At 38.8% G+C, this 15,637-nt stretch overlaps 5 protein-coding genes across 5 annotated transcripts in view; 2 read left to right on the forward strand and 3 right to left on the reverse strand.

Annotated features, from left to right (window-relative positions):
• The first annotated feature begins 2,193 nt into the window (after positions 1 to 2,193).
• LOC104813335 lies at positions 2,194 to 3,668 on the forward strand. Its single transcript, XM_010540898.1, has 6 exons — positions 2,194 to 2,270; positions 2,373 to 2,389; positions 2,569 to 2,731; positions 2,820 to 3,020; positions 3,110 to 3,355; positions 3,443 to 3,668. Exons 1-6 carry the CDS (start codon positions 2,194 to 2,196, stop codon positions 3,666 to 3,668), a joined length of 930 nt encoding a protein of 309 aa, XP_010539200.1.
• A 1,756-nt stretch (positions 3,669 to 5,424) lies between these two features.
• LOC104812812 (ethylene-responsive transcription factor 1A-like) lies at positions 5,425 to 6,511 on the forward strand. Its single transcript, XM_010540171.2, has one exon. The coding sequence runs from the start codon at positions 5,524 to 5,526 to the stop codon at positions 6,331 to 6,333; it is 810 nt and encodes a 269-aa protein (XP_010538473.1). The 5' UTR covers positions 5,425 to 5,523; the 3' UTR covers positions 6,334 to 6,511.
• Positions 6,512 to 8,271: 1,760 nt separating this feature from the next.
• On the reverse strand, positions 8,272 to 10,183 carry LOC109116625. The gene is made up of 6 exons (XM_019202488.1): positions 10,103 to 10,183; positions 9,879 to 9,986; positions 9,630 to 9,791; positions 9,493 to 9,546; positions 9,241 to 9,387; positions 8,272 to 8,689 (listed from the first exon to the last, which is right to left on the reverse strand). Exons 2-6 carry the CDS (start codon positions 9,945 to 9,947, stop codon positions 8,327 to 8,329), a joined length of 795 nt encoding a protein of 264 aa, XP_019058033.1. The 5' UTR covers positions 9,948 to 9,986; positions 10,103 to 10,183; the 3' UTR covers positions 8,272 to 8,326.
• A 698-nt stretch (positions 10,184 to 10,881) lies between these two features.
• Positions 10,882 to 12,682, reverse strand: LOC104813337 (ubiquitin carboxyl-terminal hydrolase 3). Its single transcript, XM_019202489.1, has 9 exons — positions 12,548 to 12,682; positions 12,277 to 12,408; positions 12,120 to 12,164; positions 11,927 to 12,032; positions 11,779 to 11,837; positions 11,627 to 11,701; positions 11,492 to 11,540; positions 11,282 to 11,358; positions 10,882 to 11,181 (listed from the first exon to the last, which is right to left on the reverse strand). Exons 1-9 carry the CDS (start codon positions 12,620 to 12,622, stop codon positions 11,086 to 11,088), a joined length of 714 nt encoding a protein of 237 aa, XP_019058034.1. The 5' UTR covers positions 12,623 to 12,682; the 3' UTR covers positions 10,882 to 11,085.
• A 1,429-nt stretch (positions 12,683 to 14,111) lies between these two features.
• Positions 14,112 to 15,637, reverse strand: part of LOC104812813 (ras-related protein RABD2c-like) — a 2,670-nt gene continuing 1,144 nt past the window's right edge. The window contains exons 3-9 of the mRNA XM_010540172.1: positions 15,570 to 15,604; positions 15,364 to 15,411; positions 15,227 to 15,274; positions 15,059 to 15,130; positions 14,807 to 14,962; positions 14,512 to 14,615; positions 14,112 to 14,396 (exon numbers count right to left, since the gene is read on the reverse strand). Of these exons, the coding sequence (XP_010538474.1) occupies positions 14,303 to 14,396; positions 14,512 to 14,615; positions 14,807 to 14,962; positions 15,059 to 15,130; positions 15,227 to 15,274; positions 15,364 to 15,411; positions 15,570 to 15,604 (557 nt within the window). The 3' untranslated portion in view covers positions 14,112 to 14,302. The remainder of the gene's footprint in view (positions 14,397 to 14,511; positions 14,616 to 14,806; positions 14,963 to 15,058; positions 15,131 to 15,226; positions 15,275 to 15,363; positions 15,412 to 15,569; positions 15,605 to 15,637) is intronic.

Genomic DNA, 15,637 nt, shown 5'->3' on the forward strand with positions numbered 1-15,637 from the left:
CGGGGTCGGGGTCAGGGTCGGGGTCGGGGTCGGGTCGGGTCGGGAATATGTTTCAAATTTTCCGGAGAAAATTCCAACGGATATCGGTTGGAAATTCCGTTGGAAAAGTCCAACGGATATCGGTTGGAAATTCCGTTGGAAAATTCCAACGGATTGCGGTTGGAAATTCCGTTGGAATTTTCCAACCGAAATTGCGGTTGGAAATCCATTGGAAAATTCCAACGGATGCCGGTTGGAAATCCGTTGGAATTTTCCAACGGAAAAATTCGTTGAAATTCCGTTGAAAATTCCAACGGTTTTCCAACGGACACCGATTTCTAACGACGAAATTCCAACGGATTTATCCGTTGGAAACGTTAATTTCCAACGGAAATTTGGCCATTTCCAACGGATTTACCCGTTGGAAATGACCATTTTTTTTGTAGTGTTATTTCGGATTCGGTTATTTCAGGTTTGAAATCCAACCGGGTATATTGTTTTAATAAATTCGATTCGGTTCGGATATTTATCGGTCGGGTTCGGTTCGATTATTCGGGTTCGGTTATTTTGCCCATCCCTAGTGGACCACGACGTCTTAAATAGCTGTTAATTAAATAAACGCAAGTTGACGAATATTAAATAACTATAGCAATTTAAAAAAAATGGTATAATATAATATTATATCATATAATATATATATATATAATTCAAATATTCCATTCAACAACGACTCTTCAACATTCCAACTTATGCAATTATATCCTTAATAATAGACGATATTCTAATCTCATTTGAAAATCGTTACATTCATAGTTTACGTCTTTGGGTTCTATTGAGCACGTGCAGATATAAACATATACCCTTCCTTTCTTTTTTTTGCAGCTGATAGATCTATCTATCGTCGTCGGAAGACGGAAGCTGACGTCGTTGCTCGTAAGATCTTCTTGTTCCAACAGATATGGAACTTAACCCTACATCCTTCGAACTGCGTCACTTTGGTGTCTTTACGGACAAAAACAGTCGAGTTTATATATCTTAACATCTCAAATTAATTCATGTGTGGGTGTCAGATTATGTGTTTTAAAAATTCTATCACATATCTTTTTAAAGAACTATTATTATGATGGAATTCAGGCCATTATACACTGATATTTATTTTGTCCACATTATATATATACACACACATAAACACATTATATAAGGATATTTGAGTTTCTTTTTTTTTTCACAATTACCATGAGGGTTCGGAATTTAAACTCTGTACAGTGAATTAAAAGCGTAATTATTGATTTTAAAACAGTACACTTTTACTGGATTTCATTCAACAATATATACAACTCCCGAATATTTTAACTTCTGTACGTTATCACATTAATATTTTAATTAAGAGTACAATATATATATATATATATATATATAATATTTATTCTTTGACATCTATTACATTCATAATTTGTGATTTCAAAATTTAAGGGTGTTTGAATGGACCAAGAGCGTATGTCTCTTTCAAACTTATGATTGAACACGTGGTGATACATTATTCTTGGTGAATACGCATAAGTTGTAAACTGCTGAATCAATTTAGATGAGATCAATGTTTGATGTCACCGGAAGCATTCTTCTTGCAGATTTATCAACCTCGAATCAACAATTACCAGCGGGATTAAGTCTGAATTAAGAAAGTTTCACAAACTTTTTGTTGAATTACGAATTGACAAGCTTAACATGTGGAGCGGTTTCGGTTCGGCCAAATGGACAGCATGTGGAAGTGGATGTGTGACCTCCGGCCCGCATGAGTACTTCTTCTCGATCTCGTCTAAGCTTCATGGGGGGTTTCAGGTGCTTTGGCCATTCGAGAGCTCCCTCCAAAGAAGTTTTGCTGGCATGGATTCGTTCTGGGGAAAACAGCCGAAGCCGGTTTTGGGAATGAGATGTACAAGATCTTAACTTATGCGGCATTGAGCATAATGTTGAACCGATCCTTGATCATTGGCCAGACCAGGCATATTGGTTCTTTCTCTATCCTTTTTCTTGTCTTTCTGTTATGTTTCTAGTTTCTCCTCCTGATGTCCTGTCTGTGAATTTCTCAGGGGAAAGTATCCGTTTGGTGATTACATTGCTTACTCCAATGCCACCTTTACCATGAGTGAAGTGAAGCATCTCTGGAGACAAAAAGGCTGTCTGAAGAAATACGGAAGGCGGCTTGTCGTGAGAATGGATGATTTCGAGAAGCCGTCCAAGAGTAACGTCTTATGCAGCAACTGGATGAAGTGGAAGCAACCTGTTATATGGTCAGTGACTGAGTAGTCTGAGTGAGAAAGACAAGACAAAGTTCTGTTTTTTTCCATTACTCTGATTCATTGGTGTGTGTTTTTTCCCGATATTTTCTTCAGCGTAAATGTACTTACTGGTAATTGTTGATTCGAGGTTGATAAATCTGCAAGAAGAATGCTTCCGGTGACATCAAACATTGATCTCATCTAAATTGATTCAGCAGTTTAAACGCGGGATTAAGTCTGAATTAAGAAAGTTTCACAAACTTTTTGTTGAATTACGAATTGACAAGCTTATGTTCATGGGGGGTTTCAGGTGCTTTGGCCATTCGAGAGCTCCCTCCAAAGAAGTTTTGCTGGCATGGATTCGTTCTGGGGAAAACAGCCGAAGCCGGTTTTGGGAATGAGATGTACAAGATCTTAACTTATGCGGCATTGAGCATAATGTTGAACCGATCCTTGATCATTGGCCAGACCAGGCATATTGGTTCTTTCTCTATCCTTTTTCTTGTCTTTCTGTTATGTTTCTAGTTTCTCCTCCTGATGTCCTGTCTGTGAATTTCTCAGGGGAAAGTATCCGTTTGGTGATTACATTGCTTACTCCAATGCCACCTTTACCATGAGTGAAGTGAAGCATCTCTGGAGACAAAAAGGCTGTCTGAAGAAATACGGAAGGCGGCTTGTCGTGAGAATGGATGATTTCGAGAAGCCGTCCAAGAGTAACGTCTTATGCAGCAACTGGATGAAGTGGAAGCAACCTGTTATATGGTCAGTGACTGAGTGAGAAAGACAAGACAAAGTTCTGTTTTTTTCCATTACTCTGATTCATTGGTGTGTGTTTTTTCCCGATATTTCAGGTTTCAAGGTACAACCGACGCAGTGGCGGCTCAGTTTTTCCTGAAGAATGTGCATAAAGAGATGAGGGTTGCAGCCTTTGAGCTATTCGGAGAATCGGGAAAACTTGAAACGAGGGCTAATGTGTTTGGTGAGCTGATGATGGCACTCATATCTCCGACGGAAGATGTTAATGAAGCAGTGAATTGGGTTCTACGAGAAACCGGGGATCCTGATGTTTCATTGCACATGAGAATGCTTAATAACAGGTTCCGACATTCTTTGAACGCATCAATGGCCCATCTTTTTTCAATCGGATGACTAAATCTTTTTCTTTTCCGAGGTTTTTCTTCCAGACCGGTTAGAGCTTTAAGGGCAGCGATGAGATGCCTTGGCAAAGCAATCCGCCGTTCGGGTGTGTCAAACCCTAGAGTGGCTATAGTATCAGATACTCCATCAGTTGTGAATGCCATTGATCCCAATATACGATCGTTTAATGCATTTGACGATCCACACAAATGCAACCAAAACGTTTTTTTTTATAACGGAGGACCCCTAACTGCTACCATTTGGACGCGCTGATTAGGTAAACCTTCGGTCCGGGATCAGTCTTTGTATATGAATCATATAAATCCAGAAATTACCTCCCTCTTTACCAGTCAGGAATCGAATACTCAATCTCAAGGTGAAGTTATCTCCTACCTCAAGCTTGACCACTCGCCCACAATCTGTTAGGTGCGTCCAAAACGTTGGTGAATACGTACGCATAATTTGTAGTTTATAATATATAACGACTTACAATTTTTTTTGGTTGATATAACGACTTACAATTGTTTCATGATATATATATATTCTTTTGAAGTCGATAATATACTACACAATACGTGATCAAATAAAAAATAAAATAAAATTTGAAAAAATATTTGGATTATCGTGAAGCGAACTCAAACGGAGCGCACGTGGGGGGTTTGTTACGTAATAGGCTTTTGTTTCCTTTAAAAGAATGATTGAAATTTCTACGGTCAAGAGTCCAACACGACCAGATTTGGTCAACTAAGGTACGTCTGCTGACGTGTCATATCCCTCCTCCCTTGTAAAGTGTGCCATTCCCTTGCCGTTTTTTCGTAAGAAATTTTGGTTTAATGACAAATCGCCGCATAATTGGTAATTTTAAAAAATAATGAATTTGTATCTCTATTGCAAGCATTGAAAAGATTATATATGTGTATATATAGAGAGATAAATGAAATACATGGATGGTTCATGAATCGTGATGATGGTGATGCTAACAAAAAAACCCACCCTATTAACTAGCCAAATAAAAAGGTAAGATCCAATTAGATCTTCATGATGAGTGGATGTCGATCTTTAGAACCAAAAGGGTTACATATATAGTAATAAATTATAAAATGAAAATAATATATATTAAACGATTATTTTAATAAAATTGGAAAAAGAAAAAGTTTTGAGTGACTAACCACCCTTCCTCGAAGGGACGTTTGAATGCAAGTGGACAAATGTGGGAGACCCACCTTAAATATCTTTTGAAGGGTCACCGAATTTAAAAATGGGAAAATGAATGATGAAGGAAAAACGGCATACTTATCCATATAAATCCAAATTTGGGTAGGCAAAAAATAATAATAACATATGTAAATTGACCTAAGATTTCGAATCGAAACCTGTATAAAAATTTAAAGTTGATTTTTGATTCATTGTTATCAGAATGCAATTTAGACGCGCACTTTCATATGAGACACATGATTCATTATGTGAATACATATCATGTTTAATAATAAAAAAAATGAGTGAAAAATCATTTATTTTTTCATTATTCAGTATAGAATCTTACAATATTTATAGATAAAAATATAATTAGAAAAGATTTTATTTAATTAATATAAATACCTAAAATATAAAAATAAATTCAAAATCTCATATTATAATAACATTTAGAAAAAAACTAGCGTTCCAGGTTTAATAAACTAACCTATTAAATTAGTTGAGATATCGCTTAATTAAACCGGCGCTTGGAACCAAACGACAAAGGAAAAGACACGAGAAGACAACTTGAGAGAGAGAGAGAGAGAGACCGACCAATCGACATCTTGCTTTCATAAGTTGCCTTACGTCATCCCGAGCCTCAGCTCAACCTCTGTGGATAAAAGCACGTGTTTGAATTCACGAACCTTCAATGCAATGAGAAATCGGCAACATTCATATTTTTTTCGCTTTTTTAATTACCACTACACATTAAAATATCATTTTCTTAAATTTTTTTATTTTCCAGGTTCATGCACCTCGTGGCCCATCTTCCCTATATATTAGCCTCTTTCCCGTCTCCTCAGAAAAAAAAACAGATCTTTAATATTTCAGCAGCAAAAAATCTAGGCAATCAAGGTATATATTTTTGTTTTCTTAAGCAGATAAGTGCCAGATGTACGGACAGAGCGAGACCACGGCGGAATCCGATTACGCTTTGCTCGAGTCAATCCGACGACACTTGCTGGATGACTCGGAGGTCCGACTCAGCGAGTCGCTGGCGAGTTCGGCTGCGATTAAAGGTACAAGCGGCCGCAGCGTCGTCAGACCCGTGTATGGACGGACTTCGAGCTTCAGCAAGTTGCACCCTTGTTTTACGGAGAGATGGGGAGATTTGCCACTGAAAGAGAACGATTCCGAGGACATGTTAGTGTACGGAATCCTCAGGGACGCCTTCCACGGCGGCTGGGACCCATTGCCGGAAGATCGGAACTTGCTCGATTATTTTCCGGCGGTCAAAATCGAGCCATCGGAGAATCTCTCGTCAACGGCGCCGATACCGGTGTCGGGGAAGCAGAATCCGGTTCCGGCGGCGGCGCCGTCGAAGGGGAAGCACTACAGGGGGGTTAGGCAACGGCCGTGGGGGAAATTCGCCGCGGAGATTAGGGATCCGGCGAAAAACGGGGCTAGGGTTTGGCTGGGGACGTTCGAGACGGCGGAGGACGCGGCGTTGGCGTACGACCGAGCCGCCTTCCGGATGCGAGGTTCCCGTGCCTTGTTGAATTTTCCGTTGAGAGTGAATTCTGGCGAACCCGACCCGGTTCGGATCACGTCGAAGAGATCGTCTTCGTCATCATCGTTGGAAAACGGATCTCCGAAGCGGCGGAGGAAGGCGGAGATCTCGCCGGAGAGGGGAGATAAGGCGGGTCAGGTTAAGTGTGAGGTGGATCCATGCACACGTGGCGGACAATTATTGGTTTCCTAGTGGAGAGAGGCCCATAAAAAAAACAAAACGAGAAAAGTTTTTTGTGAATATTTGGATTTATTTGTTAATTATCTTTTAGTAATGCGGTCTGGTTGTCTCTCGCCTTCTTGCCAAGTTGACACCACACCACCACTACAAAGATAAAAATAAAATTGAAAACGCCAACCTTTGCGATTGAGGACACCTCCGTTATTAACGGTCCAAATATCTATGATATTTAATGACTATCGTAAAAATCTTTTAACAAAATGCCATATTTACTTTTTATATATTTTGGAAATTAAGTTAATTTTCTGGAACCACATAAGTTTTGAATCCAGAACGTTCTTTTGGGATGGAAAAGGATTTTCAGTGGCTATTATGTATTCCCACCGTTTTATAATAAATTTCGTTTTAGAAAAAAAATATTGTTAAATAGTTATCATTTTAGATTTTTAGATAATTTTTAAATAAAATTCCCAAATTTATTTTTAATTAAAAAAAATTAATATTAATAAAATATTAATGAAAGTATGGGTTAACATGATATATATGACTTTTAACACATTTTCTTAAAATTTGATAAAACCTAAAACGATATTTATTTAGAAACGGAAATAAGATATTTTTCCGGTATTACGCAGACGTTTAAATTGTAGAACACAAAGTCATGGAATTGAATCAATATATACTTCCAAACATATAAATTCATGTATAAAGTATAATGAAAGAAATTCAAAACGACAATAATTCAGTTGATCAAAAATATATTCCGACAAAAAATAAGTTTAAAGTCCAAGTCTACTGAGTAATATGTGAAATCACGAATCCATGTCGGATCAAACATTAGCAAAAAATATATATATATGAAAGGATTATCGACAATTTTCTTTTTTTTGGTAACGGAGGGAACCACCACGATTCTTTGGGTACGGAATAAACCAATCGATCTCATATAATAACCTGCAAATCACGTGAAACAGATAAATCAATCGAAAACTGATAGATTCAGAAGAAATTCATGCTCTAGAGGGTTGAACCCATGACCTCCCTTTAGAAGGCATGAACTCTCAACCAACAGAGTTGGGGTTTTCCTTATCGACAAAATTTTTCCGACTGGTAAGTGTGGTTATTGTATCATCGTGAGTTGTAGAAATATTTTGATTCGTAATAATTGATTATCATTAAATTGTTATAATAGATTACTAAGAGTATGATATATACACTTTTTGTTTCTAAATAGATGTCATCATATACAATATTTTTTGTTATTAATTAGATGACGTTTTAGATTTTGCAGATGATTTTTTTTTAAAAAAAAAACTAATTTTACAATCAATTTAAAATATATAATTTTGATAAAATTTAATGAGAATGTAATTTAATAGGAGTATTATTTTAGAAACGGAGGGGAGGGGGGTATAAATGATCATGATGATGTGTCATGTTGTTGACGAAGACGAATTAAAGAAGAGCAGTTCAATATGTACAGTAAAAACGTATTATATATATAATTATATATATTAACGTTCTGTCTTTTTCAATTTTTTTTGGCGTCTCGCTTTAATTATCAGAAGCTCGTGCATTGACTTTTGCCCTCCATGACCTTCACCTATGTCCTACATCATTCGTCCATTTTATAATTTTGTAGGCCCTTCATTATATCATATGATATTTATGCAGCACAAAAATACCAGAAACGGATTTATCCAAAAAAAAAAATGTCAGAAACGACCCAAATTTGGATAGTTAAACCGGTGAAACAAGAACACAAAACGTATATTATATCCCGAATTCGAACTTCAAATCTGAGGAGTAAACGTATAATTCAAATCACATGATTGGTGTTCGATGCCGGGATTAATATGGGTCTCGGTCCAAGATAACGGTTACCAAAAAAAAAAATTATCAGAAACGACATGAACATAACTTCAAACTTAAACTTGTCAATCTTATTAAATTGATCGGCCGGACCAACCATAACATGGAAAATATGGAAACATATATAAACAAATCAACCATGAGGGCATGATCCACCGGGACCTCCATAAGTGAAGGATGGACCGACGCTCCTATAATTCAATTGGAAACACTTTTGATCTTTGGCGTTTACGTTCATATTTTCGCCGTTAACGGGAGCGTTATTAAAATCAGAACCAACCAATTGAATAGAAGAGAAATAAGCTGATTTGCTAAGATCGTCGGTAGGAAACCGACCATTACCCATCGGAGCACCGAATCCATCACCGGAATCCGATGAGATCGCACCGTACCGTACGAAGTTCGCTCCTTTTTGCAAGTGTGTGAATAACTCCTTCGGAAAATATCCCACGGAGGCACCTCTGTTCGCCACCCACCAATGTCCTGTCGTACGGTCCTAATTCCCCACACAACGTAATTTTAATTAAGCATGACATTTTTCGATAGATTTTTTTAATAATAGAATGAAATGAGACAGTAAATTTAAAAATGAGGGGCGGTGATATATATAAATTACATTTCGATTGAAAATATTTCGATAGATGACCGTTGAAACCAAAAGAATGTTAGAAATTTTCAACAATCAAAAGTCTTAAAAGTCATCAATTGATAAATTAAAAGGTTAGAATCCTCCAACGGTCGATGATTTCGGACTATCCAAAATATTTCAACGGACATCCGTTGATATTGATTTCTAATGATAATCTTTTGATATTTTTAACTTATGTTATCCATTGAAATTTCCTTAAAAATTTCAACTGATAATTTCGTTTCAAAATCTGTTGAAATACAGTAGAATATCTATTAAAAATATTTCATCGGACTATCCTCCAGAAATTTATAAATATCCACTGGAAAACCGATGTTTTTTTGCGGTGTAAACACCATAGAAATTGTATAACGTTAACTTGCATATCTATATCTATGTATGTATGGAAGGGATTGAACCTGCGTGAGGGAAAGGTTGGCGACAACTTGGTTTCCGCCATAAGTGGAGACAGGATCATAAGCCTTGCCCGGATACAAATCCGAAAAGTCTTGAACAAACCCCGTGCATATTGTGTTATAGCACCCTGTCTTTCCATAACCATCTCCCTATACCAAAAAAAAAATAATAATTCAATTTAACATCCGTTTTTTTATTATTGATATCACTGTTAACTAAGAGCTTCAAACACATTAAACGAGAGCGTCATTTACCGTCCAATATATGGTGAATCTCGACATAGTGTCCCCATATAACTCGGGATGTATCTATAACATACATTTAAAAAAAAAAAGAGATTAATGTTTATTCTAAATAAGTGAAGAAAATGATAAAAAAAAAAAAAACTTACTGCCCATCCAAATTGAATGCTGTTGAGTTCTTGGGGAGGACCGTTCTCCACCCAAATCTGGGATTTCGTGTATTTGCCCTTGAACGGCATATTATTCACGCTCAGAGAGGCGCTCGCCCCGTGGTATATACTCCCGTCGATTTTGGTGTCCAGTGTCGCCATCTAAAGTAGTGGGGCCAAATTCATATATCGGAAAAGATATAGGAAGTTTTTTTAATTAAGGAAGAGTTGCGTGTGAGAAGCTTTTACGAAATCGGACGGAGACGCGGGGGAGGACAAAGGACGAACGCCGGTTCTGGTTTTGTGGATCGGCACCATCCCTTCTGGACATACTTTAGATCTCGTCGTTGATTTTGTCTGCCGAATTAAAAATGTTTTTAATCAACTTTAGAAATTGTTTAAGATGTGACATATACAACAAATTAATGTTACCATCGATCCATTTTGTAATTAAAAAAAAAGAAAGTAAATACCTGAATCTTGTGATCTTTGAGTAGAGGATGCCGCAAGGAGGGCTGTTTGTATATGTCCACACACTCGAAGGGATGATCATCTTTTGCCTATGTATGTTGTATATATATATATATACACACACACACACAGCCCTCAATACATACATTAAAAATATTTTAAATGTTCATAATTCCTACAAAAATTATATAGTGTCTGCCCACTTCTATAGTATTGATGCCTTGAGAGAGAGAGAGAGAGATTCAAAATGAAATGACAGTAAAAAAACACAACATTAAGACAAAAAAATTAACCAAAAAAATATATATATGGAATTAATTGAGCAATTATTGTACAGAAAAAAAGAAATTCCATACGTGGTGAGATCTTGCGGTGGAGCAGAACACTAAAAGAGACAAGACCGCCAACATCTGCAAAGCCATGGAGACTGTTGTTCTTCGCGTATGATCTGAAAGGCCAAAAATATTTCTTTATAATATTACGAAATTCATACAAATATTAAGGATTTTTATAATAATTAGCTGTGTGGATTTTGCATGGAGCTTTGAAGGTAAAAATATTCTCCCCGTCTTGGAAAGAATGGACCAAAATTCCCAATAATAGGAATGGGATTTATACAGAGAATAACTTTGTAATCCGAACATTGATAGAGAAAATCTCAATTCAAATAAATACTTGATTTTATTTCTCCTTTAGAAAATCCCTCTATTTAGTATTTATTGCATTTTTTGTTACCTGTTTCTTCCGTACATCATCATTCATCCCATCTAACCCAGAGATCAAAAGCAGGAAAGGGTTCAAACTTCACATTTGTTATTGGTTCCACCATCCCTATTCCCTAACACAAAAAACACGTGCGGTCCTTTCCTAGTTTTAACATCAACGACCAAACAAAAAAAAAAAAAAGCAAAACCAAAGTCTTGTGATAAAAAAAAGGAAGCTCCATGTGAACTCTTCTTCCAAACAGTAAACACTGAAAAATCTCTCAGGCGTTGGTGGTCTTCTTGGAGATGGCCATCACGTTGAAGTTGAGAGAATCAGGGTTCTTCTCTATCATGCTCCTTATCACTTTAGCCGCATCCTGTGTTATTCGACACAACCGTGGTGATTCATCGTTATCCCGAGCAAACGGGTCGGTCAAAGCATGAGTCTTTCGTTAAAAGAGTTTTATGTCAAAATACCTGCAGCAGGGAGGATGGAGAGGATGCGCCGTGCGAAATCGGTCCTGACTTTCTCCCATCGAGTTCATACAGTTCACCTGCATTTGATAATGAGCTAAAACTGTAAACAAGAGAGAAATGCAAACAATTCTATAGAAAATGCCACTCTGAATAATGCATTTTCTCATCTCATATTCGGTGCAATGAAAGTGGATGCAGAAGAAGATGTACCATCTACACATGTGAAGCAGATGAAGTGAGTGTCGACGTTATCTGAAGCCTGTTTCAACAGCATTGACGGGGTAAATGGATGAACATCTAATGGATAAGAAGAAATGAAGGGCAAAATTTATATCGCATGGTTACCTGCGTATCACCAGCTGTGGCAGCTACAGAGTGAGCATCTTCCATTTGTCTGTCATTCTCAAGAAACTTTGCACGCTACAATATCGATAACAGAAAACGGTAAGAATGAATAACCATGAAGATAGAGAAGCAAACAACAAAGAGAAGCAAACCTCCAAAGGGTTCATGGTTGCAGTGGATTTGAAGAACTTATCCAAGAAAGATCCATCGGCTGAGAGCAAGGGAAAGGAGATGATCATCATATATCATTTCATAGACAAAGAAGCATATAAAAACTTGAGCAACTAGATGCAGACTAACAGAGCTTGATTTCGGAGGTTATATTCCCAACAGCATGAAGAAGTCCGATCGTTCCACAAGCATTTCCCACAGTTTGCTTCATGAAGTAAACTCTATCACTATGCACCTATTCATCAGAGACAGAACAGTAAGACTAAACCGATCATAAACTGAAAGACAATGTAGTCGGACCAATCAGATGATCAGAACTCACCCTTTCCTTGATTTCCTTGTCCTGTTGGATTCTCTCTTCTTCACTCTGGGGGGAAATCACGTGTTTCAAATCAATATAAGCACAGAGCAGACAAATTTAGAATCAACACGAGTACCCAGTTACACTTTTTTTAGAATCTGGGTCTGAAAGAACGTACCTTCTGGGTGATGGGGTAGAGGAAGAGAACAGCAAGAATAGGCTTGGGGACAATTTCGAGAAGTTCTTCGTCCAAGCCAAACACATCATTGCATTCCGCTTCGTCTGGTGGAAGACCGAGACCCCATAGAAACTGCAAAACAACCATTTGAGAACCAAATAGGCGAAATTCCGTCCCACTCCTCAAGACGATTTCCATGATCGGAGCCCAGAATCGACAACTTTTTTCGAAATCGAAAGGGAAAGCGAGCAATCAGTAGAGAATCCAATACCTGATTCATGACATCTGGGTTTGCTTCAAGAGGAAGCCATCTCTTAGCGGAAGGACTCTCGTCTACGGTCGCCATCTTCGGATCTTTCGCGTCTCTCTTGATCGGTTACCAGCTGGGTAGAACAATGAGATTCACCCGCCGCCTGGGGATTTTAAGCGACGAATTCTTCGGCTCCTCCAAAGCGAAGCCCATTAAATTGATTAATGGGCTTTCATTAACTGAAGGCCCAACGTCAATTTTCAGGCCCAACTTATTCCCATCGCCTCATCGAACGGTCGGAGGGAGAAGCGCGGTACCGTCTATGGTACAAACGTCCGCAGCGTATAAAAGCTCTCGCGAGGGGTACGCTTAAATTGCGAAGGTCGCGTAATCTTGATATTTGTCTGCCGCATCGTCTACGCTCATTTGCAGGCTCTTCACGAGCTCTCTCGTTCGCACACAAACAGACAATGAATCTGTTCCCGAGGATCCGCCGCAGCTCGCGGTGGCTCTCCCGAAGAGGGCTGAGAGGACGGAGAAAGCGGCCGGGGATCAGACTGCTAAGGCCTCTAAGATGCCGACCAAGCCACTTCCTCCTGCTCAAGCTGGTAAGGTTTTTCTCTGGTTTGATTGTTCAGTTCTTTTTGTCATGTGTTGATAATGGTACAGCTTCTCGGTTGTTTTTGCTGAAATATCTAATAGTATTATTCAAGCTTGCTGATTGTCGGAACTGGAATGAAGTAAAAACCTTTTGTTTTTTGCTAAGCTTGTAAGCTTTTCGTCGTTTCTTTTCTGTGTATTGGGCCATGGAAATGGAAAGGAGTACTGTTTGTGTTGAATTAGTCTCTGCTTTTGGGCATTTTGGCCGTACTTTCGTCTGCTGCTTTCTCTGGACATAAAGATTCTTACTTTAGAGTTTGTATTGAATTTTACTCATCAATATCTGTGAAAGTTCATTATGTTCATGTGTTTGATGACTTGAGAGAGGCAGAGAATCCTCAGGGAGGAGGTCGTGGTCGTGGTGGACGTGGCTACAGTCGTGGTAGAGGCTTTGGGTTTAACAGAGATACCCGAAACAACGATTCCTCTGGCAATGAGAATGGGATATGCTGGAGGGTGCAGGCACTCTGAAGATGGGGAAAGGTCTGAAAGGCGTGGAACTGTCGGTGGATTCCGTGGTCGTGGAGGTCGCCATGGGAGCTTCAGCAATGGAGATCCCGGAGATTGGCGAACACCCACGAAGGATATATGAGCGTCACAGTGGTACAGGGCATGAGTACGCATCCATCCTTTCAGTTTATATATCATTTTGATACCCATTTGATTTGCAATTGTTGTGACCGTTACCGTTTTTCGCGTCATTCTGCTAGAAATGAGTTTAAACGCGATGGTTCAGGTCGTGGAAATCAGGGAACGTCGTGAGGATGAGATTGCGCCGTAAGCATTCTGATCTATACATAGTATAAATGGCTTCTGCAGATCACATTTCTTATTGTCAAACTTCGGTAAGATTATATGATTCATCTGAATTGTAGGGCAACTGAGGAAGCCGCTGTTGAGGATGATGTAAACAAAGAGACTGCTGTTGACAAAAAGAGTATTATTATGGTGATGAAAAAGAATAAACAAGAATGAAATGATATCTTACTGTTGGGTCAAGTAGAAGGGAAGGAACCATACGATGTTCCAACCAAAACAGTCAAAAGATGTTTTGTTACATTCAGCAAACGGAATGGAGAGAGAGAGGAGAGGGCAGACTGAGGGCGAAGAAGCTTTTCAAGAGGAACAGCAACCAGATTGATTGTTCACTGGCTGTCCCCTTATCTGCACCGTCGGTGGCTTCACGTTCCCTCCCGGTTGCTTCGCCATCCTGCATTTCACCCCCCCATCTCACATTTTACACTCTATATACATATATATACATCCCGACCAAACATAATTCACAAGGGTAAACTAAGGGGTAAGTAGTAATTAGCTGACAGTACCTGGTCTTGATGGCAGCAGTCATAGCCATGAAAGCCTCCTCAACGTTTGTTGCATTCTTTGCACTCGTTTCCAAGAAGGGGATACCTAGTTCATCCGCAAAAGCCTGTCCCCATCGAACTTGTTTCATCAGAAAGCATGTAATGGATGCAGTTACTACACTATAGATGAATGAATGCAAATCAGATTCTGTTCCTAACTTTTGTCTATAAAATTATAACATGCAAACCACTCTCCGGAACCTAACACTAGTATGAGGTTGGAACTGGTGTTTCTAATAGATGTTATTTATGATACCTTAGCCGTCTCGGTAGATACAACTTTCTGTGAAGTTAGATCGCACTTGTTCCCAACCAGTAGCTTATTCACATTCTCACTAGCGTATCGGTCGATTTCATTTAGCCATTGTTTGACGTTGTTAAAGCTCTCCTGGTCTGTGACATCATAAACAACCTGCCGATAACATAAAGACCTCTTATAATATAATCCAACACAAGGTTTGGACCTCGGGACAGATGTACGAAAGTGGTAAACTGATAGTGAACATACGATGATCCCGTGAGCTCCACGGTAGTAGCTACTAGTGATTGTCCTGAAACGTTCTTGGCCTGCTGTATCCCACTGCACATATGGCGATAACAAAAAATGGAGGTGAGAAAATGTCCATCCGAATTCGAAGTTTTAGGGTTGCGGATCTCGCTCAAGAACACTTCTTACGATCTGGAGTTTGATGGTCTTTCCATCCTGTTCAACCGTGCGGATTTTCTGCATCACGTCATTAGAGAAATCAATATCCTTGCTTTTGCATTTCAAGCGTACGAACAAGTAAAATGCTAATGATGTAAAAATCTTACGAAATCAACACCAATGGTACTGATATAGCTATCCAGGTAGGAATCATCCTGCGGGACACAAAAACGATTCGGAGTTAACAGGCAAAAAGAAGTAACTTTGGACAAAGCAGCCGGGTTGGTGTTGCATATTTTTCGAGCAACAAAGCTCGAGTGATTAAGTCAGGCTCAAGCATAAGACAAGAAAGATAGCATTCGCAACTACTTACAGCAAATCTCAGAAGCAGGCATGATTTCCCTACACCAGAATCAACGATGAGCAAAAGCTAGACCAACT

This window comes from Tarenaya hassleriana, unplaced genomic scaffold, assembly GCF_000463585.1.
Source record: "Tarenaya hassleriana unplaced genomic scaffold, ASM46358v1 Cleome2, whole genome shotgun sequence".
Lineage (NCBI taxonomy): Eukaryota > Viridiplantae > Streptophyta > Magnoliopsida > Brassicales > Cleomaceae > Tarenaya > Tarenaya hassleriana.

What these genes read in the sequence shown, in the direction of transcription:
- LOC104813337 (XM_019202489.1), bottom strand. Translation starts at nt 12,622, where the DNA reads ATGGCGACCGTAGACGAGAGTCCTTCCGCTAAGAGATGGCTTCCTCTT. An exon ending in CCACAGCTGGTGATACGCAG is followed by an intron (nt 11,541 to 11,626) that starts GTAACCATGCGA and finishes CTGTTGAAACAG; the next exon opens with GCTTCAGATAACGTCGACAC. An exon ending in CTCCATCCTCCCTGCTGCAG is followed by an intron (nt 11,182 to 11,281) that starts GTATTTTGACAT and finishes CGAATAACACAG; the next exon opens with GATGCGGCTAAAGTGATAAG.
- LOC104812812 (XM_010540171.2), top strand. Translation starts at nt 5,524, where the DNA reads ATGTACGGACAGAGCGAGACCACGGCGGAATCCGATTACGCTTTGCTC.
- LOC109116625 (XM_019202488.1), bottom strand. Translation starts at nt 9,947, where the DNA reads ATGGTGCCGATCCACAAAACCAGAACCGGCGTTCGTCCTTTGTCCTCC. An exon ending in GCATTCAATTTGGATGGGCA is followed by an intron (nt 9,547 to 9,629) that starts GTAAGTTTTTTT and finishes TGTATGTTATAG; the next exon opens with ATACATCCCGAGTTATATGG. An exon ending in GATTCACCATATATTGGACG is followed by an intron (nt 9,388 to 9,492) that starts GTAAATGACGCT and finishes TTTTTGGTATAG; the next exon opens with GGAGATGGTTATGGAAAGAC.
- LOC104813335 (XM_010540898.1), top strand. Translation starts at nt 2,194, where the DNA reads ATGGATGATTTCGAGAAGCCGTCCAAGAGTAACGTCTTATGCAGCAAC. An exon ending in TTGATCATTGGCCAGACCAG is followed by an intron (nt 2,732 to 2,819) that starts GCATATTGGTTC and finishes TGAATTTCTCAG; the next exon opens with GGGAAAGTATCCGTTTGGTG. An exon ending in TGGAAGCAACCTGTTATATG is followed by an intron (nt 3,021 to 3,109) that starts GTCAGTGACTGA and finishes CCGATATTTCAG; the next exon opens with GTTTCAAGGTACAACCGACG.